This window comes from Equus przewalskii, chromosome 3 (genome assembly GCF_037783145.1).
Source record: "Equus przewalskii isolate Varuska chromosome 3, EquPr2, whole genome shotgun sequence".
NCBI classification, from domain to species: Eukaryota; Metazoa; Chordata; class Mammalia; order Perissodactyla; family Equidae; genus Equus; species Equus przewalskii.
This window is the reverse complement of record NC_091833.1, coordinates 85726815-85753710: the sequence shown is the minus strand read 5'-3', so window position 1 is coordinate 85753710 and position 26896 is coordinate 85726815. Positions and strand designations below refer to the sequence as shown.

Genomic DNA, 26896 nt, shown 5'->3' with positions numbered 1-26896 from the left:
TACAGATTAAACTTAAAAGTGTGTTATACAATGAACTAACAGAAAAAGAACTCAAGAACTCAATCCCATTCACAATCGCAACGAAAAGAATAAAATACCTTGGGATAAACTTAACCAAGGAAGTGAAGGATCTATACAATGAAAACTACACGACTTTCTTGAAAGAAATTGACGATGACATAAAGAGATGGAAAGACATTCCTTGCACATGGATTGGAAGAATAAACATAGTTAAAATGTCCATACTACCTAAAGCAATATACAGATTCAATGCTATCCCAATCAGAATCCCAAGAACATTCTTCACAGAAATTGAACAAACAATCCTAAAATTCATATGGGGCAACAAAAGACCGCGAATTGCTAAAGCAATCCTGAGCAAGAAAAACAAAGCCGGCGGAATCACAATCCCCGATTTCAAAACATACTACAAAGCTACAGTGATCAAAACAGCATGGTACTGGTACAAAAACAGGTCCACAGATCAATGGAACAGAATTGAAAGCCCAGAGATAAAACCACACATCTATGGACAGCTAATCTTTGACAAAGGAGCAGAGGGCCTACAATGGAGAAAAGAAAGTCTCTTCAACAAATGGTGCTAGGCAGTACACTCTTTGACATCAGTTTCAAAAGAATCTTTTCGGACACTGTAACTCCTCAGTTGAGGGAAACAATAGAAAGAATAAACAAATGGGACTTCATCAGACTAAAGAGCTTCTTCAAGGCAAGGGAAAACAGGATTGAAACAAAAAAACAGCTCACTAATTGGGAAAAAATATTTACAAGCCACTTATCCGACAAAGGGTTAATCTCCATAATATACAAAGAACTCACACTGCTTAACAACAAAAAAACAAACAACCCGATCAAAAAATGGGCAGAGGACATGAACAGACATTTCTCAAAAGAAGATATGAATATGGCCAATAGACACATGAAAAGATGTTCATCATCGCTAATCATCAGGGAAATGCAAATCAAAACTACACTAAGATATCACCTTACCCCCGTTAGATTGGCAAAAACATCCAAAACCAAGAGTGACAAATGTTGGAGAGGTTGTGGAGAAAAAGGAACCCTCATACACTGTTGGTGGGAATGCAAACTGGTACAGCCACTATGGAAAACAGTATGGAGATTTCTCAAAAAGTTAAAAATAGAAATACCCTATGACCCAGCCATCCCATTACTGGGTATCTATCCTAAGAACCTGATATCAGAAATCTCAAGAGTCCGTTGCACCCCTATGTTCATCGCAGCATTATTTACAATAGCCAAGACGTGGAACCAGCCTACATGCCCAGAAACTGATGATTGGATAAAGAAGATGTGGTATATATACACAATGGAATACTACTCAGCCATAAAAAAAGACGAAATTGGCCCATTCACAACAACGTGGATGGACCTGGAGGGTATTATGTTAAGCGAAATAAGCCAGTCAGAGAAAGACGAACTCTATATGACTCCACTCATAGGTGGAAATTAGTATATTGATAAGGAGATCTGATCGGTGGTTACCAGGGAAAAGGGGGGGTGGGGGGAGGGCACAGAGGGGGAAGTGGTGTACCCACAACATGACTAACAAAAATGTACAACTGAAATCTCACAAGGTTGTAATCTATCATAACATTAATAAAAAAAAAAAGTGTGTTATATCTGTAGCTGTTACATTGTGAATAGCATTAAAAAATTGAGTATTCTTTCAGTATTCAAAAACTATTATTCAATTCAGCAAAGAAGTTGATTACATCATTGTTGAAACAGTGAAATTTCAATATGTGCCTTAGCTATTTCACTTTCACCTTATTCTTTATCAAAAATATCAAGCAACATTCATGGAATTACACTGGCTCATCAATTGCAAACATATCTTACTATGGATACAAAAGCTTAGCAAAAATCAACAAGAGTATTCTGTGAGAATCAATTGTCTATATGGAACTTACAATAGAGAATATTCTATATTTTAATATTTTCTTAATAAGAAGATCCTTTAAATCAGTAAAATATATATATATACATAGTGCTATGGACTGAATTGTGTCCCTCCAAAATTCATATAGTGAAGCGCTGACCCCTGATGTGACTATATTTGGAGATAGGGTCTTTAGGAGGTAACAAAGCATGGAGCCTGGTAGGACTGGGCGGCCCTATTAAAAAAGGAACAGAGAGCTCTCTTTCCCTTCCCTCTTCCCACATATGCACCCACTGGGGAAATGGCAACCACATACCAATCAAGAGAAGAGGCCTCAGAATGAAACCTACCTGCCAGCACCTTTATCTTGGACTTCCCAGCCTCTAGAACTGTGAAAAATAAATTTCTCCTGTGTAAGCCACTCAGCCTAAGGTATTTTGTTATGGCAGCCAAAGCTTAGACACACACACACACACACATATATACACATGCACTCCTGGTAGGTGCACAAATAATGATAAGGAGTGATAAGTGCTATAAAAATACGGGGTAAACGATATGTGAGGAGCGCAGAGGATGAGGCATTTTACCTCAGCTAGGGCGATAAGTAATCCAGGCTGGAGATCCTGAGGCCCTGATCTTGGGCAGTGACCTTAGAAAAACAGTTTACATGGCTTCAAGAGAGCACCATTTGACTTGTCAGCTACAGCTGACTAGCACCTGGACTGTCCATGGATGTTGGAAGAAATCTACACATCTAAGAAAGTTAGATTATTACAGGTTCATAGTTTCAGCTGTCCTGTATACCTCTTGTTGGCTTCCTCTCCTCAACTCCCTCAGATCTTATTCTCAATCCACTACTCTTCTAACTCTTCTTTCTCTACAGCTCTTCTCTAGGTCTCGGCTGATGACCTCCCCTCTCTAGCACACCTATACCTAGTCAGTCACCAAATCCTGGATGGCCTCACCAAGTTATCTTTCCTCTTCTCTTCCCCCACATTGCCTCCCTTCAGAATCTCATCACTTCTATATGTATGTAACGGGCTGCCAATTAATCTCCTAGCTTTTAGTTTGCCCCTCTGATCATCCTCTATCCTGTTGCCAGAGAGATCTTTCTAAATATCACGACATCACATTTGTTTAAAATGGTACAATGGTTCCCTGGATTTCAGGGTCAAGTTCAGATCCTCTCCTTAGCACACTTGCCTGCTTCTCTAGCCCCAATCTTTCACAACCTCCCCTGTCACCTTCATTCTAGTCATACTGAACCAATCCCCTGACTGTGTTCTGTTGATTCATCCATTTTCTGTTATCTAGAATCCCCTTCCCCATTTAGCCAAGTTATCCTTGTCCTTGAAAACTGAGGGCCAGCATTACCTTTTCCAGAAAACCTTCCCAGACCCGTTCTGATTCAGGTCCCCTATGAGCTCCCTGTGATTAACACGGCCTCTGTCCATATTACACAAGCACTGTGCTGTGATTTCTGTTTGCTTGTGTCTCTCTCCTGCAATCTGTGTCATAGTCATCTTTTTATCCTCTCTGCCAAGCAGGGGACCTATTACATAACAGGCCTCATTACGTGCTTGTTGAAATAATTAATTTTAGGCGTAGAAACACAGGGCTTCCTCAGCCCCTAGAAGAAAACAGAAAAGAAGACATTTCTGACGCTTCTATACTAGGTAGTAGAGAGATTTCGCGGTTTGGACACGGACTGGGAAGACCACCTGTGCGCCGGAGATCAGAAAATTTGCTTCGCCAGCCTCGCCTCTTAGCTTACAGAGCCGATTGGCGTATAATACAGGTGAAGCCAAACAAGACAAACTACACTTCCCATCATGCCTCAGGGAAGAGCGTCCGGTTTCTGCTCTTTGTCACCGCCTCTTCCCCACGGAAGTGAAAGGAGCACTTCCAGGTTCGGCAATAACCGGGGGCCGGCGGCCTTCGATCGCACTGTTGGGCCTTGTCCCGAAGCTCCGCCTATGCTCCGCTTTTTCTAGAAACCCAGCTTTGCTATTGACCGTGCTGGACAGGTATTTCTTGGTCACAGCAGGTGTCCTCGGGGCAGTGCGCTGCACTGAAGCGGGCGAGACCTTTGCCCCCTGTGGAGGCTCGGAGTTGCCGCAGGGCGCGGTGGGCTTGTGGCACGGGGCAGGGAGGCCGGTTACTGGAGTCGTGGCCCCGGTGCTGACATCCCTTCTTTCTTTCTCTTTCCCAATTGCAGCGTCCCAGACGCGTGTGTGAGTCCCCTATGGCGGATACGGCCCCGAACGGCCCGCAAGGGGCGGGCGCGGTGGTAAGTGAGCAGTCAGGGTCGTCTCTGGCTTGCTTTGCTAGAGTTAGAAAGGAGGAGGAAGTGTTGGGAGCCGGGTCCGAGGCGTTCCAGAAGAGGCTTTCGGGACTGGGATTAGTGCTTCGGGTCGGGGTTGGGAGTGGGTTGGAGAGGGGAGATTGTGAGCGAAGATCTAGAGGGAACTACAAGTTTCTGTTTCGGAACCGATAACAGGCAGGTCTGGAGCAGGTGGCCCTAACCTGTATACTATGGAAATTGGGCCGCCTTGCCTTTTTCCACCTTGCTTTTTCCGCCTTGCCTCGGTCTCTGATTGTCGTAGGTTTCAAGATTGAAGATGCCACCTGAGGTTGTGCTGTGACACACGCCTCATTCCGCTCACACGTGCTGGTAGAAGACGTTTCTGCCCATTTTCTGCTATTATGTAGGAATTACGCAGAACGAGGAGAGCGATCTTCTTTTTTCCTTTATTCATTTTTGTCCCTCTTTACAAAGAGAAATATTGTTACGGTTTTGTAAATTTTTTGTTCTTGAGATGCGGCTCTTCTGCTTACTGGTTATTTGTGCCTGAAGCGTTATTGCCTTTAATTTTAAACACTATGAGTACGTGAATTGAGTAAGTCACTTTTTTCTTTTTAAACATTTTACTACATCTGTATTTATATACACATTGTTTCTTTTTTCTTTATTTTGTTGAAGCATTCGAGAGGTAGTTGCATACATCGTGATCTTTAACCCATAAATACTTCATTCATTATTCTTCTACATGATCACGGTGCGGTCATCGCAGGAATTTTTGCAGTTAAATTTGGGAAATTTAACATTGATATGCGTTATTACCTAATAGACAATCCATATTCAGCTTTCTCCAGTTGCCCTTAAAAGCTGCTTCCTCCTTATCCAGAATTAATTGAAAAGCATGCACTACATTTTCTGGCCTTTAGTCTCTTAGTCTAGAAGTTTTCTTGCCCTCCTCCTCCCATTTTTGTCTTTCTAGAGTCCAGACCTGTTGTTTTGCAGAATGCTCCTCAAATTGGAGTTGTCTGATTTGTTTCTTTTCTCCATTAACCACATTCAGGCTAAACATTTTGGTAGGAATATTACATAAGTGATATTCTGTCCTTCTCAGTGCATTGTATAATATCAGGAACATTTTATGTTGATTTATACCATCATTGGAGATATTAAGTTTGATTATTTGGTTAAGGTGATGTCCACCAGATTCTCCATTGTAAAGATACCTTTTTTCCTTTGTAATTAAAAAGTGTTCTGTAGTAAGATACTTGGAGACTGTGAATAGTTTTTCACTTCAGTAGTTTTCCCCGAAAGATTCATTGGTATTTTTTGCCTGAACTATTTATAACACAATTTATAATCACTCTTAAAATATAAACCAATACACTTTTTAAGCCTTTTTTATTGTATAATAAAATACACATCCTCAAAAGTATACAAAATGAAATGCATAGCTCAATGATGTATCACAAAATGAACACCCTAAACGAATAGGTTTTAAAGAAAATGTTCTAAAGTTGAATTTCAGACTATGGTTTAGAGACTGAATATTTGTAGAGAAACTGAGCACAGTAAGCTAGATTCACCCTTCCCCTTTCCTGGTGATCATTGAAATTTAGAGGAGTTACAGTATAGTAGGTTTGGGTAGAGTAAACCAGAGACATATTTCTAAAATCACCTGCATATTCTTAAAAGCACATGCAATAAAACATCCTTGAATTTTAAAATATACTTGCATTTTTTTTCCCAAAAGTTTTTTCTGCCTTTCAAAAGATAATTATTAGATTGCTTAGAGTAGTGTTTTAGACTCTAGGTTAAAAGACCTGTTAATGAATTTTGAAATTAATTTAGTGGAAATGTTAAGTATTTCTAAAACATTAGAGTACGAAATGCCAAAATCCATCACGCATATTGAAGATAAGTATTGTTTTGTGAAACTTTTGTTTACTTTATGTACCCACTTATGTTTGTATTGGGTTTTGATGTAAAAATTATTCATATAGATTCTATCAAAAATGTAAAAGCCACTTAGAATTTGAATACAAGATACATTTTGAATGAGAAAACAGATTTTAAGTTATTGTGTTAGTGGTAATGGACACATCTATTGGTAAAATGCAGGAAAGGAAAACACAGAATGAAAAAAAATGGAGAAGAAAGTGGTATATGGAAGTTTAGTCTAGAGCCACTGAAACCAGGGTAAGATGTCTGGGAGAGCTTCGAGGAGGTGAAGAAAGTCATAAAATCAGAGAGGCAGGTGCCATTTAACACATGATAGCCATATTTTGAGCATCTACAGTATGCCAGGCCCTTGTGTGTGCATAAGCAAGTCGTCCATAGACTGACGAGTTCAATAATGAGTGCCTATTATTACCATGATTTTACATTTTTCCTTTGTAAGGTTTATTTAATCCAAATTGGCTTTTTGTGATGCCTTTTTACTCAGATCTGAGATCTACCTCTTTGAATATGAGATTTTTCTAAGAATAGGCTTTATGGTTCTCTTGAGAGCAATTAGTTCTTATTTAATGTTCTTTTAAAATAGATGAAGCTAGTATTACACGTGTTGAAGGAATATAGACAATTGTAGTTAAATTTCTATCCAAATTTTTCTTTCTTAATTAGTCTTTTTACTTTTTAAAGTGTCAACTAGTATCCTATTTAAGTACTTTCTGTTTTGGTCTTGTTACTGAGCATATACATGAAACAATCGCCTTGAGAGTTTTCACTTAATGATTTAAAAAAAAAACAGTTGCTACAGAGTTGTTAAAACATTTTGAATAGGACTAAAACTACATAATCTTCATCCTTAAAAACATAACTTGCAGGTTTGGTTTACTACAATATTTTTCTTTTTAAATTCAGCAATTCATGATGACCAATAAACTGGACACAGCAATGTGGTTTTCTCGCTTGTTCACAGTTTACTGCTCTGCTTTGTTTGTTCTGCCTCTTCTTGGGTATGTATTATACGTATTTCTGCCTTTGATATTCACTTGTTCAGTCAGTTTTTATGGAATACCTTCTGGGTGCAAGACTTGTTAAACTGTAAAGGATTCAGGGACAATAAAACACGAGTCTCGTCCTTATGGCACCAGTAACCTAGTAATATTACCAACTGGAGGAATATTTTATATCTTATGCTTTGTGAAAACTGGTATCACATTGAAAATCTGAGAGAAAATGGGTATGTGGGGATGAGATGAGTTCATGTAAAACTTTTGCATTTATGACTTTTTAACCTAACAGGAAGAATGACTGCTTTATAAAATTCAGTTGGGAATATATATGAAGTGAGGCTTCTAAGAAGTTACCTAGATTCAAGTAATTTTTTTCTATTGACGAGTAATAGATTTAGGTGTTGTGCAATTATGATGCAATTCACAAAGGAGGAAGAGACATGGTAGTTGTTTATGTCTCATGATAACCTCTCCTCTGGTAATTTGCAGGTTGCATGAAGCAGCAAGCTTTTACCAACGTGCTTTGCTGGCAAATGCTCTTACCAGTGCTCTGAGGCTGCACCAAAGATTACCGCACTTCCAGTTGAGCAGAGCATTCCTGGCCCAGGCTTTGTTAGAGGACAGCTGCCACTACCTGTTGTATTCACTCATCTTTGTCAATTCCTACCCTGTTACAAGTATCCTTTTATACCGTGAAATTGTCTACTGAGAGTGTAGGAGCGTTCTTCTGATTTTTTTTTTTTTTCGCTATAGGAAGGACTCAGCAATGAGGGTATTCCATGAAGCCTGGGTTGGTTCATTTGTTTGCACTTCATTTAAATGAAGATAGATTTATTGTAAGAATTTCTGACTGTAAAATGTGAAATCTAAATTTTGAAGAGCTGGTGTGTGAATTTTAAACTTTGGATCTTTGTTCTCGTCTCTTGTAAGCTTCTCTATTAGCAATGGATATTTTAAAATTGAGATTCATAGCACAAGCCTATGGAGGACTTATTTTAACATTTAAATTTTTCTTTCGTTTAATTCACATCATCTTTGGGAAAATGTCCAGATGTCTTGCTTTATAAAAAGAGTAATGCTTAGCTTTTACTTTTAACTCCTAGGAGCTAGGAACAAATGGAAATTCATCAAGAAATAACTTATTTAAGCAGACAATGAGGTAATTAATAAAAGAAAAAGAAATTAGTATTTGCTGTGGTTAGAGTAGAAAATGAGGACACATGGATAATCTCTGGAGCTAATAAGAATTAAATAACCCATTTGGAATTTGTATGTTTACCAATTTCAAGTCTGTGTCGTGGGATGATAATAGGTATTCTAAAAAGGAAGGGGAGGGATGAGGGAAGAGAACTCAAGAACTCTTAAGAGTTATGATATTATGATACAACTATACATAATGGAAAGCACGATAAAATATGTATCCAAGACTATTACATTTTTAGATAATATTTTGTATGTTTGTGGAGTATCAAATTTTAAATAGTTTTTTGTAAGTTTTAAGGAAAAGGGAAGAGGAGGAAACTGAAATTTTTTGAGTATTCATTTTGCCAGTATATACAAACTTGACGTTTAATCCTTGCAACAATCTGAAAAAAATCATGAGCATCATTATTGATAAGGATACTGACGCTCAAAGAATTTAAAATAACTTGCCTGACATCACATTGGCAAGTTAGTTAAGCTGACAAGGTCTGTCTGATTTCAGTGCATGCTTGGGTCTGTAATGTCCCACCATAATTTGTATTTGTATTCATTTCTTTTTTTTCTAGCTTTTTTTTTTTTTTTGAGGAAGATTAGCCCTGAGCTAACATCCGTGCCCATCTTCCTCTACTTTATATGTGGGACGCCTACCACAGCATGGCTTGCCAAGAGGTGCCATGTCTGCAGCCAGGATCTGAACCGGTGAACCCTGGGCCACTGAAGCAGAACATGCGAATTTAACTGCTGCGCCACCTGGCTGGCCCCTGTGTTTGTTCATTTTTAGGTAAAACTCACAAATGATTGTTGTACTACAACTAAATGACAGTCACATTTGTTTGGCACATCATTGGATTGATCTGCTTTTTTTTAAAAGATTTTATTTTTCCTTTTTCTCCCCAGAGCCCCCCAGTACATAGTTGTGTATTTTTAGTTGTAGGTCCTTCCAGCTGTGGCATGTAGGACACCGCCTCAGTATGGCCTGATGAGCGGTACCATGTCTGAGCCTAGGATTCGAACCAGCAAAACCCTGGGCTGCCGAACCAGAGCACGCGAACTTAACCACTAGGCACAGGGCCAACCCTTGGATTGATCTGCTTTTGTCTATCACATTTATTGAGGTCCTTTACAATCACTAATAATTAAAATTCTTGCCTTTCTAAGATATAATGAGAAGTTATTTAAAGGTTCTTGGTTCTGCCCTTTAGTAGCTTAAAATTTCTTTGGAGAGAGAAGTAGAAACTGTTTTCCAGATAATTAATATGGAGCAAATTGAATGCACCAATACTGACCTCTGGGACATTGTGTGTCACAGAGCAGGTGGTCAGTAAGTTTTGTTGAGTGAATCCTGAGATAGTGCCAAATGAGACTCATGACCAGTGAAGACAACCTCTCTGCCTTTTCTATGCAATTGGTTATTTCATAGCCCCTCTCTGGGGAGTCAAAGATTAAGATTTCATGTTCCTTAAATTTTTAGAGTGGTGGGGAGGAGTAGTGAACAGTGGGAGTAACAGAAACTGATAATAGTTAAGAAACAGTAATCTAAAGTAGTTGAGTATTATGTTAATAAATAAAGGTGAGCCCAAAGTCATATTACAAAGTTAGATTCTGATCTTTGTTCTTACAAAGGTGATATATTGTCCTTGCTCTAACAATGACAGGGTTTAAATTGTAGACTTTTCACCCCTTATATTTTCTAAGTGGTCTAAAAATGACATTGAAAGCTAAGACTATGAATCTCTTATCAAGGATTTGGGAGTTATAGAATGTTAGAGGTAAAAGATACGTTAGAAATCTCTCGCTTTGATTGCTACATATTCATTTGACAGAATATGAAACTTGGCCTATGGAAATGAAGTTAGTGTCAGAGCCGTGACTGGAACCCATGTATCTTGACTCTCAATTCGAGGTTCTGTTTTCACTACCTGACGTTGCCTCTTTATTGAATTAGGCTTCAAGTTAGGATGTATGTCACAGTTTAGATTGAATTATTTAAGAAGCAACAGAGTTTACAGTGGCCTTAGGAGAGGGTTGTAGCTTTCATCAGTTTCAAAGGGATCTATGATTCATTAAAAAATGTAAAAGAGGATTCTTCTAACACTTAGGTATAAGGTCAGTGTCTTGCTCGCCAGGTGGAAATTCGGAACTTTTGGGTCCTAATTGAGTTATGGTTATAATGAATGTGATACTCGTATTGTGTCACAGCAGTCATCATTTCCTGTCACACCAGGCTTTCAGTTAGTGTAGAAAAATATAAAATATAAAAATTTGCTTATTAGAACCTCTTAATATTTTTAGGACAACTATTTTTGCCATTTGTGATTGACTAACGGTTCATATCATTTTATGGAAATACTTGACAAATTTTTTGTTACTGTTCTTATCAACCTGGCAGAAATTGGAGTGAATAGGATCTTTTGAACAATTTCTGTTTTTCAAAAAGCTGAATGAAAATTGTATATTTATTCATGACGTAGAGCCAGACAGTTGCAATCTAATATAAGGATTCTTTGCTTATGTCTGTAATTAGTCTGATGAGACTCTCAGTTGAGTAGATACAAACCCAAATATACACTCTCTTTTTTTATTTGTACAAGTTGAGAACACATTAACTGTAAAAGCTTAATAGGTGCAGTACCTCAAAATAGTGCGGTCCTTGTAGGAAAGAAGTAATAAGATCTTTAGTTGAGTAGAATTTGGGAACTGCTCTTTAAACCATTACCCCAGACTCTTTCCTAAGGAGTTGAGATAGTGAAAGCAGTGCACAAAAGACTATCCTTGTATTTAAAAGCTAAGTTATTCTGGCCAGAGTGACTGTTGTGGGGTTAAAAGCTGTATTGAACACTTTGAGGTGGCCTAGATTTCAATTTAATTTAGCAAACGTTTACAATATTTTATCCAATAGAAATAAACTTTTTTCACTATTTTCTTCATCTAAGAACTGTGAGCTTTAGAAAATGAAGTAATGTTCTTCCTTATAGATTTTTTTAAAAACTTCCTTTGGTTATCAAGTATGTCAGTAAAACAAAAGCCATTGCTGAACTCATTTTAGCAGATGCCATTTCAGAATTATGTAGTTGGACGTAATACATAGCCTGTTTTGCAAAGTGTTTGATGAATTTTAAATGTTTTCCTTAATTGTTTCCTTCAGTGAGCATTTTCCCAGTCTTGTTGTTCTCTTTGCTTCATGCTGCTACGTATACAAAAAAGGTCCTTGATGTAAGTAAAACTATGCTTTTTTTTAACTCCTGGATTACAGATAGTTGACATGAATTTGAGTTCTAAGACATTGGGCATTTGTCACAAAAAGTTCCTCTGTTCCTTCCAAACTTGTTCTAAATTATTTAGTGATTTGCAAGGTTTAAGTTTGGAATTTTTTATTGTTTAAGTTTCACAAAATGGTACATTTTATAGATAAAGGATTGTGTTTCAGATTACTCCTCAGTTGCCAGAGGAATTTCTGAAGTTTGAAATAGATCTCTTTATTTTTTTAAAAAGTCCTATCTTTTAGATTTGATAGGTTGTCAGAGATGTCTTGTTCTGTCAATGCTTACTTCTAACATAACAAGTAAGTAGAGTGTACTGAGTTTGTTTTACACTGATGTTCAATCTGCTAAATTCCTAAAATTTTTTCTTATTCCCAGGTTGAAACATTAAGCCTGGCTTCAGTGTGCCGGGCAGATTGGCTCCAGATGCACTGAAATTTGAATTAAAATATCCATTATTTTTGCCTTGTGTTGCCCTTTTTTTCACAGTAGTAATTGGATTCCATAATTTCTACCTTTCGTTAGCTAAGGAGTCACAGATACTTTAACTGTATTACTGGGTAGTCAGATTTTATGGTGGTTGGAGAGAAATGACGATTTTTTGTGAAATGATCTAATCTTTCTTAAGAAAAAGCATGAAAATGACTTTTAACTCTTCAACTAACAAAATACAATAAAGCAGGAAAATACACTGACTTTTGTAAACTTTTATGTCACCATCTCCAAATAATTGTCTTTCGGTTGTATTGCCTGTTGGATATGCTGTTTATCTAAAGAAAGAAAATAACTGAGAGATCAAAAATGCTTTGTTATTTCTAATGTTTGTTCTCTTATGTTTTAGGCAAAGGGTTCAAATAGTTTACCTCTGCTGAGATCTGTCTTGGATAAATTAAGTGCTAATCAACAGAATATTTTGAAATTCATTGCTTGTAACGAAATATTCTTGATGCCTGCTACAGTTTTTATGCTTTTTAGGTAAGAACGAAAATATATTTGTTTTGGGAGGCAGATGACTTTCGTGAACATAGTAAATATATTAGCTCAAATTTTATCCTCCTTAAATCTGTTGAAGTAGATACTGATACACTTAGCTAGATGGATCTTAGCAATCATCTTTTCACTTTATAGTAGAAAATCTGAGATTATAGTAAACCTAGGAACTTGTCTTACTTATTGTTCCTTGTGAATTATCACTTAACATTCTGAAAATTAATTTCAGAATTACTACCTTTGAAAGAATCTTAGGAGGTCTATTTTAGACCGTTCTGCCATTATTGAGATGATTTTTCTTACACTAGAGAAAAATTAGGTCTGGTATTTATAGCTGCCTACTATCACCTCTGTATTTGTTTGCATCGGAGTAATGTATGAATAAGGAAAGCCTTCCTTTTAAAAATTAGAACATTAGAATAGCAAAGTATTGACCCCTCCATCAATAGTCTGCATTTAGGTTTTAAAACTACATTTCAATCCCGATTATTGCTTTTTTAATTTTTAGTTTTACAAGTAATAGGACATTACAGATAAAAGCTAAAATATCAGGGCCGACCCGGAGGTGCAGCACTTAAGTGCACACGTTCCGCTTCGGCGGCCCTGGATTCACTGGTTCGGATCCCAGGTGTGGACATGGCACCGCTTGGCAAGCCATGCTGTGGTAGGCATCCCACATATAAAGTAGAGGAAGATGGGTCTGGATGTTACCGCAGGGCCAGTCCTCCTCAGCAAAAAGAGGGAGATTGGCAGCAGTTAGCTCAGGGCTAATCTTCCTCAAGAAAAAAAAAAGAAACAAGAAAAAAGCTAAAGTATCATTTGGCTATGAACCTTTTTTTTTTATATATATGCCTAGCAGTTACTCCTTTCCTTCCGTCTCTCTTCAAGCTAGTAACAGAGTTTTATAGATTTCCTCATAAATACATCTGTTCCATTCTTTTAAGTAATGTTTTCCTCTGAAAACTCCAGGATCACCAGATGTCGCTTAAGTTGTGGGGTTGCAAACTAGGTAATATAAAAGTTCTGGAATGATACAATGGGAAGACTTACTGGGTGTTAGCAGACCTGGATTCTAGTTGATTTGACCATTAACTTAGCCTTCTGAGCCTTGATTTTCCACATTTAAAAAACTAGTGGTAGTTGAAATAAGTAATTCCCTGAAATCCTTCCAACGTTCCATGAACATTGAACATAGGATTTGATACTGCCTTATTTGTCCATTATTCACTCTAAAACTTTCACCCTAAAAGTTAATGTCCCTCTTTTGTGATAGTGATCAGACACTTAAACATTTAATTAGTAAAGGCAACTTTTTGCCCTCTTATTCACTTTTCTGTTTTCTTGGGTCGTGCCAGGTTCTGTGATTTGTTTCATGTAACTGGGTGAAAATTAAAATGTAGGTAGCAGGGGTCAGCCCGGTGGTGCAGAGGTTAAGTTTGCAGGTTCTGCTTCAGCGGCCCGGGGTTTGCCGGTTCAGATCCTGGGTGTGGGCCTACGCTCCACTTGTCAAGCCATGCTATGGTAGGCGTCCCACATATAAAGTAGAGGAAGATGGGCACAGATGTTAACTCAGGGCCGGTCTTCCCCAGCAAAGAGGAGGATTGGCAGCAGATGTTAGCTCAGGGCTAATCTTAATCAAAAAAAAAAAAAAATTAAAAAAAAAATGAAGATACCAAAGCTAGTTCTTTGTGTAGAGATCATTGATGTCTGCATTTGAAACCTCCAGCTTCTGTTTAATAAGCAAAATAATTAATTTTCCTCTTAAATCAACATAAGATTTATAGTGGAATGCTGAGATGCCATGCACACTTAAAACAAAAGCCTCATTTTTGGAACTGGAGTGAATTTTTGGTTGGATCACCAAGTTTTGACTACATTAACTCAGTTGTGCTACTTAATCTTTTATTTAAACACTGACTATGTGCAAACTGATTTTAATTTTTTAATTTTTTAATTTTTTTTTTCGTTTTTCCTTCTCCCCAAAGTTCCCCAGTACATAGTTGTATATTCTAGTTGTAGGTCCTTCTAGTGGCATGTGGGACACCGCCTCAGCGTGGCCTGATGAGTGGTGCCATGTCCATGCCCAGGATCCGAAGCAGCAAAACCCTGGGCCACCGAAGCGGAGCACGTGAACTTAACCACTCAGCCATGAGGCCAGCCCCTAATTTTTAAGATTATTGTAAAGGAAAGGAGAATTTACCAGAAATATTTAAATAGAGAAATCACTTTGTTATTCTAAAAAATTAAAATAAAGTTAGGAAGTTTTATTCGATCCCTAATAGGAAAAGCTATTAATGCTTTAAGTATGTCTCTTGAATATAACACAAACTATAAAATTAAAAATAATTTTAGTTCATTATTCCTTACATGCTACCCTTCATGGTAGAAGCACAGTCTAATGTTAGAAGTCTTAATATTAAGTTATATTTTTAGCAATAATGCTTAAAGCTCTGTATTTAAAAATGAACATGAAGTCTGAGTTTATGTTACATATGCATGCACACACACGTGTGCAAAGACAGATTAAAGGATGATCCTTGTAGCTTTATTCATTAGTAGAGAACTTGTTACATAATAGTACATGTATAAGGTGGAATACTTGAAATTGTAAAAAGAATGAGGTAAATTTATGTGTTGTGATAGAGGATGATCTCCAAGATATAGTAAGTTTAAAAGTTTGTAAAAAAAAAAAAAAAAAAAAAGGGACCATGTAAGGGACCATGTAGGGTATTCCCCATTTATATGTTGAGGTATGTATGTATAAGTTTAAGGGCATGTACGTATTCCTTTCTGCCTCAGTTCCTTCATCTTTAAAATGGGAATGATGAGACCACTTCCCTCCTACAGTTGTTCAACAGATTCAGTAATTATAAAGTGAGCACTCTATTAGTGTTAGTCATTTATACATTGTGTGTATAAATTTCTGGAAGGATATATTAGAGACTGTGCTATAACTTTGAGGAAGGAGCTAGCTTGGTGGAAGATTTGTTTCTCATTGAGTATTCTTTTCTTTCTATATTTTCTGTAGTATGTGTATTTTTCAATTTAAAGATTTAAAGGTTTGTCATGTGATTTATTGGGAAAAATGGATGTAACATGTATTTTAGTGATAAGTTTGTAATCATGTAAATTATTTTTATGATGAAAGTAGTATCACACAATTTAGAAGAAAAGGCGAAAAAATTAACCCAAAAAACAAACCACATTTAGCATCTTAATGTATTTCCTTTAAAAAAGTTTTAAAATATAGTTGTAATACTGTATATAGTTTTTATTCTACTTTCTTCAAAGTTGCTTTGTAGTTTTCATAATCAAGATTTTAAGTAGTTGCATACTAAGTCCATCAGATAAGCATAATATAATTTACTTAGTTCTGCTACTTAACTATCCATGTTAGATTGTTGTCACATTTCATTTGTAGTTATTTCAGTAAATATATTAATCCACATAGTTCTTCCTAGCAAAGAATTCCAGACTTAGGATTTCATAGATATATATATGACTCTTGGGGTATTGTAATGGTGTTTTTTTTGTTTTGTTTTTTTTAGATTTTTTTTTTTTTCCTTTTTCTCCCCAAAGCCCCCAGGTACATAGTTGTATATTCTTAGTTGTGGGTCCTTCTAGTTGTGGCATGTGGGCCACCACCTCAACATGGCCTGATGAGCGGTGCCATGTTTGCGCCCAGGATCCAAACCAGCGAAACTCTGGGCTGCCGCAGTGGAGTGTGCAAATTTAACCACTCAGCCACGGGGCCGGCCCCTGTAATGGTGTTTTTTTTTTTTTTTTGTAATGGTATTTTTTTAACCAAGAGAAATAATTAGAATAGGCTGTGTAAATTTACTTGTTAGCCTGTGTGATTTTATTAGTTTGTATAAAATGAACCACTTTTCATTGTAATATGTTATAAAGTTTTAAAACTTGATTATCAATTATTAGTGGTAATTATGGAAGCATTTATATAACATTTCCTGACTCATTTAGTAGCTTTTAAAAATTTAAAAAGTAATACATACATGAATACATGTTTGTAAAAATTTAACCAATACATTTTATTCTTTACCAATCATATACATTCTTTTATTTCCTTTTTAAGAATAAATTTGATTTAGATGTCATAGATATTACTATGACTCTTTGGTGAATGAAGACACACATATTCTCCAATAAACTTGCCTTTAAGTTTTGTGAGTACACATGTGAATTGATAATGTATATTTACTCTCCTTTTATTTGTTTATTTCAGTGGTCAAGGAAGTTTGCTCCAGCCTTTTATATACTATAGATTTCTAACTCTTCGATATTCCTCTCGAAGAAATCCATATTGTCGGTAAGCTGGTGATTAATTTAAATCTGTTTTATTTGTTAAAGGTATTGTGAAATATAGTGTTTGTAACTTTTAAGAGTTACTTAGCTTTTGTATTAGAAGTTAGAAGCAAGCAATGTTTTCATAAATTTAAGTTCCAGGGCTTCTAGGATTGGTGAGGAGGTGATTGTATGTCTTTTCAGAAACTGAGACTGGAGTTATCTCGACCACCTCTCAGATAGTACTAAAGCTTAAGGAATTTAAAGATGTGTAAGACGTAAGTCCCACTCTCAAGGAGCTTTCCTAGTTGAAGAAACAAAAACATATTTCAGATGATAAAATAAGGAAACAGTAGTTCAGGATACAGTATTAACAAGTCAGTATATGAGAACTGTCATATGTTTGCTTTATCATATGAGTACTGTAGTCCACAGGAGGGAGAGAGCATCTGTCATCTTCTGTCTTCTGAGCCAGAAGATAGAAGAGCCCAGGAAAGTTTCCCAAAATAGAGATTTTAATTTGTTCTGGAAGAATTAAAGCCTTTGAATAGATAAAATAGGGAAAAGCATTTTAGATATGAAGACAGTAGGAGCACGAGTTCAGAGGCTAGAAGGTATAAGCCATGTTTAAGGGGCATTGAGTAGACCTGTTTGACTATAATGGAGATTCTGAATGGTGAGTGATTGGAGCTAAGATTAAAAAGGTATATTCGTGGGGCTGGCCCCGTGGCTGAGTGGTTAAGTTCGCGCGCTCCGCTGCAGGCGGCCCAGTGTTTCGTTGGTTCGAATCCTGGGCGCGGACATGGCACTGCTCATCAAACCACGCTGAGGCGGCATCCCACATGCCACAACTAGAAGGACCCACAACGAAGAATATACAACTATGTACTGGGGGGCTTTGGGGAGAAAAAAGGAAAAAATAAAATCTTTAAAAAAAAAAAGAAAAAGGCATATTCGAGCCATATCATAAAGCCTCTTGAGTTTCAGAGTAAGAAGTTTAGAATTTATCTTTTAGATGTATGAGAATAATGGTTTTGACGTGATCATAATATTCTTCTGATAGCCTGGACAGAACAGTTAGGAATGGAAAAATGAGGAAGTAGAGAAATATTTTAGTGAATTACTTTAATGTTCATGAATGGAGGCTTAAATTAAACTGTAAATTATGCATGCTGATCTCAAAAGTTAGAGTAAAACCAAATCGAATAGCTGTTTTTGATAGCTTCTTAAATATGTTACTCAGATACTAATGTTAACATAGTTTTTGTTTTCAAGTTTAAAATAAATTTATTATGTAGTGAAATTCACCCATAAAGCCAGTGAGTGTATTAGCTTGATCTCTGTCTTATCTTCACAAGCAAAGTAAAAAGAAGTGAATTTGAATGCCAACCCATCGTTTGCCAGGTGTGTGACTTTAGGCAAGTTATTTAAATTTTAATTTCTTCATTGGTAGGGAGAAAACCTCCTTATGTGGGTCGAATGAAGTAATGTTTTAAAAGTGCTTAGATTTAATAAGGTCTTAATAAATAGTTTATTTTCTTTTTTCTATGATTCTGATTCTTCTCCTTTGAGGGGTTTTTATGCTCTCTAGGAAATGTCTTTTGAATCTCTGGTTTCAAGTTGACCTTCAGTTTTACTCGATTCTGTCAGTTTTTGCCCTTTTTCTTTCTTGTCCTTGTATTCATTTCAGACATTATCTTCTGGTCCCTTGCCCTGACATCCATTTTTCATCAGCAGATTTGTTTTTCTTTGTTTTTTTAATATGCTTTTTCTTCTCCACTCCCATTTTCCCATATACCCTTAAATCAGATCAACACATACAGAAATTTAGACGTGTTCACTGGAATAAAAAAGAAGAGAATAGCAGTGGATCAAGATAACACAAATATGTGTTATTGAGCATCTTCAGAGTTTTCCCATAAGCACACATTTTAATCAGAACAGTGGAAAAAGGGCTGGCCCCGTGGCCGAGTGGTTGAGTGTACGTGCTCCACTTTGGTGGCCGAGGGTTTTCCCAGTTCAGATCCTGGGCATGGACCCAGCACCACTCATCAGGTCATGGTGTGGTGGCGTCCCACATAGCAGAACTAGAAGGACTTACAACTAGAATATACAACTATGTACTGGGGGACTTTGGGGAGAAGAAAGAAAGAAACAAAAAAGATTGGCAACAGATGTTAGCTCAGGTGCCAATCTTTAAATTAAAAAAAAGTGTAAAGGTAATGGAAAATATTTGCACTTATAAATACCAACAGTTTATAAAACTACACTTTCTACACTAGACTTTTTTTGTTAAGGGTTTTGAGACACTCTGTATCAACAGTTTGTACCATTTTTGCCTATCATGATATTTATTCTCAAGTTAGTGGTATCAGTCTTTTGTAGATGTCTAGTGTAGATTGTCCAGAGCTGTGCTGTCCAATATGGCAGCCACTAGCCACATTTGACCATTTAAATTTCAATTAATTAAAATTCATAAAATGTAATACTAAATTCTTGAGTCACGCTAACCACATTTCAGGTGCTCAAAAGCTTTGTGTGGCTGATGGCCACTGTAGTGGACAGCACTGATAGACATTTTCATCATCAGTGAAAGTTCAAATGTCAGCGTTGCTCCAAAGGAGCTCTGTGACTTGGTCTGGATTATGCCAGTGATAGAGTTAGGAATAAGAGAAATAGCCATGTGGCGTTAGGTCTCATCTGTAACCTACAGATGTTTGAATAGAGTATTTTCAAGATGCCTTCTAGCTTTATTCATTAGACTCATTTATTTAGAGGACAGTGATTGTTTGTTGGTGCTAACAAGTTATATAGGATTGAAATACCTGTTTTCTAGGGACTTAGAGCTGAGTGAATTAGACAGCTGTGTAAGTCAATATGGTGATGAAGGTGCTGTGGAGGCACAGGGAACAGAGGGAGACAGATGAGACTGAGGAGGTAGTAGTAAAAGCCAGATCTCTTGAAGTTTGAGTTCTGGCACATGGGTGCCTGAAAGTGCCTGACATACCAACAGTTAGATGTTGCTTGAGCTGAAAAAGTATATAGGGAAGTAATAAAGATCTGTGCCCAGAAAGGTAGACAGGGACCAGATTATGATAGGGTCTGGAACTTAATTGAAGTTCAGTGTGGAGGGGTTGAGAATGTGATGAGATGTGATTTAGAAATACCATTCCAGAAGATGGACTGCAAGCTCACCTAGAGAACGCAAAGGTAGACGGTGTGGAGACTATTAGAGTAGTCCAGAGCTTGAACTAATTCAGTGTTTTAGGAAAAAGGGGATAAATCTGAAAACTATTCAGGAGGGTAGGAACTTAGGGCTTGGGGAAGAAGAATGAGATAAAGACGACCTCCAGGTTTCTGGCCTGGAGAATTGTGAGCTATGGGGCTGTCAGAAAGATAGGAGTTACAAGAAGAAGGTCAGGTTTTTTGATAAATGTGCATCTTTCTAAATTTCCTTCCTATCTTTGTGTGAGAGTTTATTACATTCTTTTTTAAAACAGTAGCTTATTACTTTTCCTAACCATAAAAATAATACAGAGGATACAGAAATGTAGAACAGGAGTTTTGTCTTTATGCAGGATGACTCAGCATATAAGGTGAAAATTGTGAATAAAATTACCCTTGATGTTCCTTCAAATCATTTATAAATTACAGTACAGTGTACATAATTTTGTGTGTGCTAGCCTGTACAATATATGTGTGATGTGTATAGTATGTAATATAGAGTACTTTGTAGGAAATGAGCACAGTTAAGGCAAAGTCAGTCTACAACCTGTTTTAGGCACAAACATGCAACATAACTGGAACATAGCAGTCATGGCAGAGAGTGGCAAGAAATGAAGCAGAAAATTCAACAGAGACCAGATTCTGGAGAGCATTGGATGTTAAGGAGTTGGGCTTTAGTCTGAAGGCAAACAAGAGCCAGTTAAATCATGGAGTGATCCAACTGGGAAGTAAATTTATTGAGTATATATTATGTTGTCTTGTTTAAACTTCACTACAACTCCTTAAAGTACATAGTTCTATTTTACAGATGAGGAAAGCCCTAAGTATGTTCATTTAAGGAAATAGTAGGTGGGATTGCCCATATTATATAATTTTCACTTTATTGCTCTTTTTTAGAACTAGTTGAATTTGCCTAAATTAAATGTGAAAATGATGTAACTCTACAATAAAGAACATAGAAATCATCCCTAATCTAGCCCTCAGAGAAAGCCATTTATTAAATGCTTTTGTTAAACGGACCCCTCCCCTGCCAGCCCCCTCAAAGACACAGGTGTTGATTTTGAGAATTTTGTATATTCCTGTGCATTCTGGTTATTTCTTTTTACTACTTCAAATTCTTTAATGGCTGTAGAACATTCCATCATCACCATTTGTTTTGCATTATGTTGCTTTTGCCTTGTGTTTCTGAAAGAAAACTGTTTTATCTTACAGGACCTTGTTTAATGAACTGAGGATTATTGTTGAACATATAATAATGAAACCTGCTTGCCCACTGTTTGTGAGAAGACTTTGTCTCCAGAGCATTGCCTTTATAAGCAGACTGGCACCAACAGTTGCGTAGTTTAACATCCAGCTAAGTTATATATAATATAAATAAGCATTATTAGCAGCTGGTACTTCCGCTAGGGTTTGTTAATTCCAGGTGTAAAACTGACCTCAATCCAATTTACATAATCTACATAAATGCATCTCAGTGGAAAAATAATCATCTTCCTGGCATGTTAAATCAAGCCTTTTAAAAAGTTTCCAAGAAAATTTTACTGTGCTGTGTTGTTAAGGATTAAGGAAGTTTGTGTCTGGTGATAAATCTATCAGATTTTTTTTTTTTAGATGATACTGTGCCTTTATCATGAAGTACATTTATTTCTCTTGTAAAAATAGCTCTAAAATTTGTTTCAACCTAATTGGTAACCTGAATTTATATCTGGCATGAGTTCATTATGGTGATATTAACATATGTGAATTCAGTATGTTTTGAGGCAGTATTCTTTTGCCATTCAGCAATTTTGGTTGATGATTTTAACAGAGGCATTTTCCACTGTATTTTATTGTTATTTGATCTTTTGTGGCTTTGTTAGGACAGATTTATTTTGGATGTACGATTATAAGAGGAATTCTGCATGTATCTTATGCTATTACCTTCCAAAATTTTATTTCCCTAATTACTTCTGTGGCTTTGAATATTTTTTTAAAAGCCTCAGCTTTAAGTTAGCCAGTTGAGTAAGTGTTTGGGGTCACCTAACTGTTTTATGTCAGAAAGCGGTAGTCATACAGCTTTCCTTTCAGAGACCCAGTGGGTAACATTTCTCAAATAGGAAATCCTTCTTTTATAAATGTGGACACATGGGTTTTATTAGTATTATTACAGTTTATAGAACTACCTAGACCAGATTCTTGACTGCCAGTTTGCTCGGTTTCTTAGGCTTCACTTTTTCTAGACAATTGCAGCAGTTCAGATGCCTTTTGAAAGGAATGTAACTGCAGATTGAGCATACTTGGTGTCTATTCTGAAATAATAATGAAGATTATCCTGTAGATTACATACTTACCCATTAAATCTGATTTAAAATGTTAAATTAAAACGTTTATAGGTAAGGTAATTGATTGGGAATAGGGCCAGAGGTGGAGTTACGGGGGAATAAGTGTACATTTCAATTTCATAGATAAATTTAGGGGAATTGGATATATTATGCAACTGATTTGAGTTGTATAATATGTTAAATCTTGTTCATTGAGCTTCTGTTAACTCCTTTATAAAATTCAGTCTGATATTTATTACTGTTGCATGATTGGAAATGTTTAAAACATTGCAAAAATTTTAGTCCAAAATAATGTAATAATGCTTTTTGTAACCAATATTCTTGTGTCTGCATGTAATTTGGAGTTTCTCTAATACATTTATTAGTAACTTCTCAGTAACGTCAGTTTTCTTTTTGTTCAACTTAGCAATCTCTAGAAATGTGATATCTACTTGATAGCTCAACTGTAATCAGCTATTTTTGTATTTTTGTAATATTTATCTACTAAGTTAGAGAAGCAGCCTCATGATATTCAGTTGATTTTGTGTGTGTGTCTGTGTATGTGTGTGGCTAGCCTCATTATCTCTATATATGTAATCTGATGGTTTTAAGAACTAAATTTTCTAGAGCAATAAAGTGACTATAATGTTAAGTAACAGTGTATTATTGATTTCTAATGTTTTAAAAAATTAAGTCTTGAATTATGTCACATTTTGGCAGCTGAAGGCATTTATTTTTAAGTTACTAGTTTCTTTTGTTTTCTACAATTGTTTTTAATCTTGAGATAATTTTAGATTTATAGAAAAATTGCAAGAATAGTACAGAGGTCCTGTATACCTTTTACTAAACTTCCCCTTATGTTAACATCCTACATAAATACACAACATTCATGAAAATTGAGAAATTAACCCTGAAACAATCCTGTCAACTAAGGTACAGAACTTATTCAGATTTCACCAGTTTTTCCATTTATTAATTTTTTGGGGTGTTCTGTTTTTACCATGATTGTCTTTTACTGACTCACAAGTATGCTTTTGTTTTAAGTTTTTCCTCTTTATTTTGAAAATTTCTGTTGGTCAGAAAGATTTTCCTAAAGGAAATAATTCATATTGGTTTTAACAAAGAAGAATTTTAATTTAATTATTATAATTTAGAACACCCTGTGCTTTAAAAGTCAAGGCTTTTTATCACATAGCAGGGTTATGTTTCTGATATGCTCATGTCTGACTGTTCTTTAAAGGAAGGCTTGATTTATAAAGAAAATACTCCTAAGATCATGAAAAAGTAAATTTTAAAATTTGAGCATTACTAGATGTTTTGTTTGCATGAACTTGTAGTGAGAAATTCTGCGATATGAATTTGTATAACCAGCTGATTTGGCGTCTGAAATTATAGTGTAACATGTACACGTATCAAATTGCAATTAAGGAAATACAACAGCAGTATATAGAATGAATGCAGCAGGAGAAATTATAGTTGCAGAGCTGAACTACTTTTTACTTACTGGTTTAAAAAAAGTTCATTTAACAACCAGAACGTATAATTCTTTAGGAAGTGGTATAGTGCTGCCGTTCTTCTCACTCCAGCACTTTTAGATATTAAACCCTCTTTGACAGGTGGAAACCGCATACAAAACCTACTTAATTCTAACAAGGATTCTATATTCCTTTTTTTATATACGTTTTATATATCATGAATATATCATGAATTTAAACTCCATTTAACATCAGTTCAAAGAGAAATTTCTTAAATAGCAATTCGTATTTAAATTTTCTTGGAATAAAACTCATCAAGGTAGATCTTCCTAGAAGTAAGCAAGAAAGAAAGCTAACTTTTTTAAAATTTAAATTTAGATATTTAGGAACCTCCCTTACAGGGAAAATCAAAGCAAGCTAATATTAAAACTAGAAGTTAGGAAAGATTTATGAGGTCTGTTGTATAACTAAGAAATGTAAAGGTATTGGAAAACTTCCTTTCTTCCTAAAAATCAAATTAGGTTTTTAAGTTTAGGGCATGAATATTAGTCATCCTGGAAAGGAAAATGAGTGTATATGTAATAAGACAAAAGGAACTGAGACTTAGGTTTTTGGAAAGTTTGATATCAGAGGGAATGAAATTAATATTGAGGAATTCCTTATCTAATGCTAAGGAATTTATGTGATTAATATAGTTACTCTGAAGCCTCTCCCCCTCCACTCCTGCTCAGATCCCCGTAGGATCTGCTAGCCTCAAAGCTCTCACCACATTTAGACTACTTTGATACTTATTCTGTGAAATGAAAACCTCAAGGGGGAGAGTAACCATAGACAGTTATGTTTAAGAGCAGTAGGTGGCACTCTTTCCTCAAGTAGCCCCCCACTTGTTTCACATACCATGTTGGAAGGTTAAATGCCACTAAAAGTACTGAGTCAGCCATAAAACTAAGGATCTGAATTCCATGACCCTTTTTAATATGTAATTATTCAATATTCAACAGATATTTAGTAAGCATTTACTATGAGTAGATTTTTTAAATACTGAAATGTTCAAAAGCTGGAAGAAGTACCCTGTTAATATCTGCTTTCTACGCAAACAGTTTTGGCCACAGTTGAGAGTGGCATTATTCAAATCATAATCTGGTTTTTTTTCATTTCATTTAAGTGCCTAAATCACCTAAATACATCAATTATAAAATTATTCTTTCTCTTTCATGTTCAACTGTGTAGAAAAATGGTACTTAAAGTTTTTTCATGGTCATTTTGTAGGTACACAAGGTATAGAGCCAGTTCAGCCTCTTAAAATTTAGGCTTTTCACAGTAGAATAAAAGCAGATTGAAATCTTTGGATATCATATCAGGAATGGTACCTAGATTTGTAAATCCAATTCAAGTTGTAAATCCAATTCAATGCAAAGACAACTAGTTTCTCATAACACCTCATTGGACTTTGTCTAGGATTAGGAGAATTTTAGAGAGCTGTATGATGGTATAGCTCAATAGATGGTATACCAAAGGTATCCGTTTATAAATCCAGGAGTTATTTCCACAGTTTGTTTTAATGAGCAGTCCTCTTAAAATGTTCTGGGTGGAAAGTTCTTACTGGATCTGGCATTAAGGATAAGAAAGAAGCTGCTAAAAGTTTGGTAATCATTGTTCTAGGACATGTTTATTTTCTAAGGTGGTATTCAGGTGGCTCTTAGAGGGAACACATTGTTCCTGTGTGAGGGATTAACCCTAGAGTAGTCTTTTTTGCAGTGCAAATAGGAAAACTGACATGCATTGAATTTGAGTTGACTTGATAAGAGAGAAAGTACGGTATTTTTAAAATCTAAAGCAGATTCTTTTTCTTAGAAAATGATAGGAAGAAATTATTGATGGATGTCTTTGCTAGAATCTAAAAATTAGCTCATATTCCCGGAGAAAGGCAGGCTCAAGAATCATTTCACTTTTTCCATCATAGCCCTCTGAAGCTACTTTTTTGATAAGCTCAGTACTTTTAAACTTACCTTTTTTTCTTGGTTCATCACTGATTAATTCCAAACTTTGACCATTTTCTTTTGTAACTTTAAAATAGAACAATTGCTTTTGACATGAATTTTTGCTTACATATATATTTGTATAAGTTAAGACCAAATGGGCAAAATCTTGAGCAGGTAACATCTGTGAAGTGTATATATTGGAACAAATGTAAAAGGGTCGCAAAGATTAGAAAGAGTCAACACTGCTTGATTTATAAATGCATTACTTCTGGTGCTGTATACAATGGGTAATATTGAACTAAAAAATTTGTGTATACAGTAGGTCAGCATTTCTTAGTAATTTCTCTTGAATCCATTTTTAATATTCAATATTGTACAAGTTGGGGTTACCAGCCAATACTATCCAGACTGTATAAATTTATAAAATAAGTTGAAAAATTTATCATTCCCCTGTATTCAAGACCAAAGTACATAAATGCTAATGTAGGGCTCAGAGGGGAAATATATTTCTCCTGAATATTTGACAAAATACTCAGTCCTTTCAAGAAAATCTAATAAACATAATAATCATAGCCTGCTGACACTAAGGAAAAAGGACCTCATTCACTCTTTCTTTTATGCAGTGATTTACTGCTCCCTACTGATTTCCAAATTGGATCACTATAGTAAATTATCTATGCTGGTACCTGTGAAAGTAAGCCCTGGGATCCATATTTGTTTTGTGTTCTGCTTAAATCAGCAAGAATGATAAATTTGATGGTGTGAAATTGGAAGTGTCAAGGGCTTTCTTTGGTGATTGAGCAAAATAATGTCTCCACTTGTAATTTATTGTGACCCCTTTTCACTGTATGTGCTTTGTATATCTAATTATTTATTTCAATACAAATTAAATTGTTGTTCTTTCATCTGTATTGTTATATCTAAGATTTTATTGATGTAAAAATCAAATTGTGTAATAAAAATCTCTCTGGCTTAA

At 35.8% G+C, this 26896-nt stretch overlaps 1 protein-coding gene across 2 annotated transcripts; it reads left to right on the top strand.

Annotated features, from left to right (window-relative positions):
- The first annotated feature begins 3777 nt into the window (after nt 1–3777).
- On the top strand, nt 3778–26896 carry TMEM33 (transmembrane protein 33). 2 transcript variants are annotated; one of them, XM_008525343.2, is made up of 8 exons: nt 3778–3951; nt 4143–4214; nt 7089–7183; nt 7673–7860; nt 11532–11599; nt 12488–12621; nt 16880–16963; nt 21376–26896. In XM_008525343.2, the coding sequence occupies exons 2-8, from the start codon at nt 4170–4172 to the stop codon at nt 21503–21505; spliced, it is 744 nt and encodes a 247-aa protein (XP_008523565.1). In that variant the 5' UTR covers nt 3778–3951; nt 4143–4169; the 3' UTR covers nt 21506–26896. The 2 variants fall into 2 exon arrangements, with proteins under 2 accessions (XP_008523565.1, XP_008523566.1); XM_008525344.2 differs by having other exon boundaries at nt 3831–4051.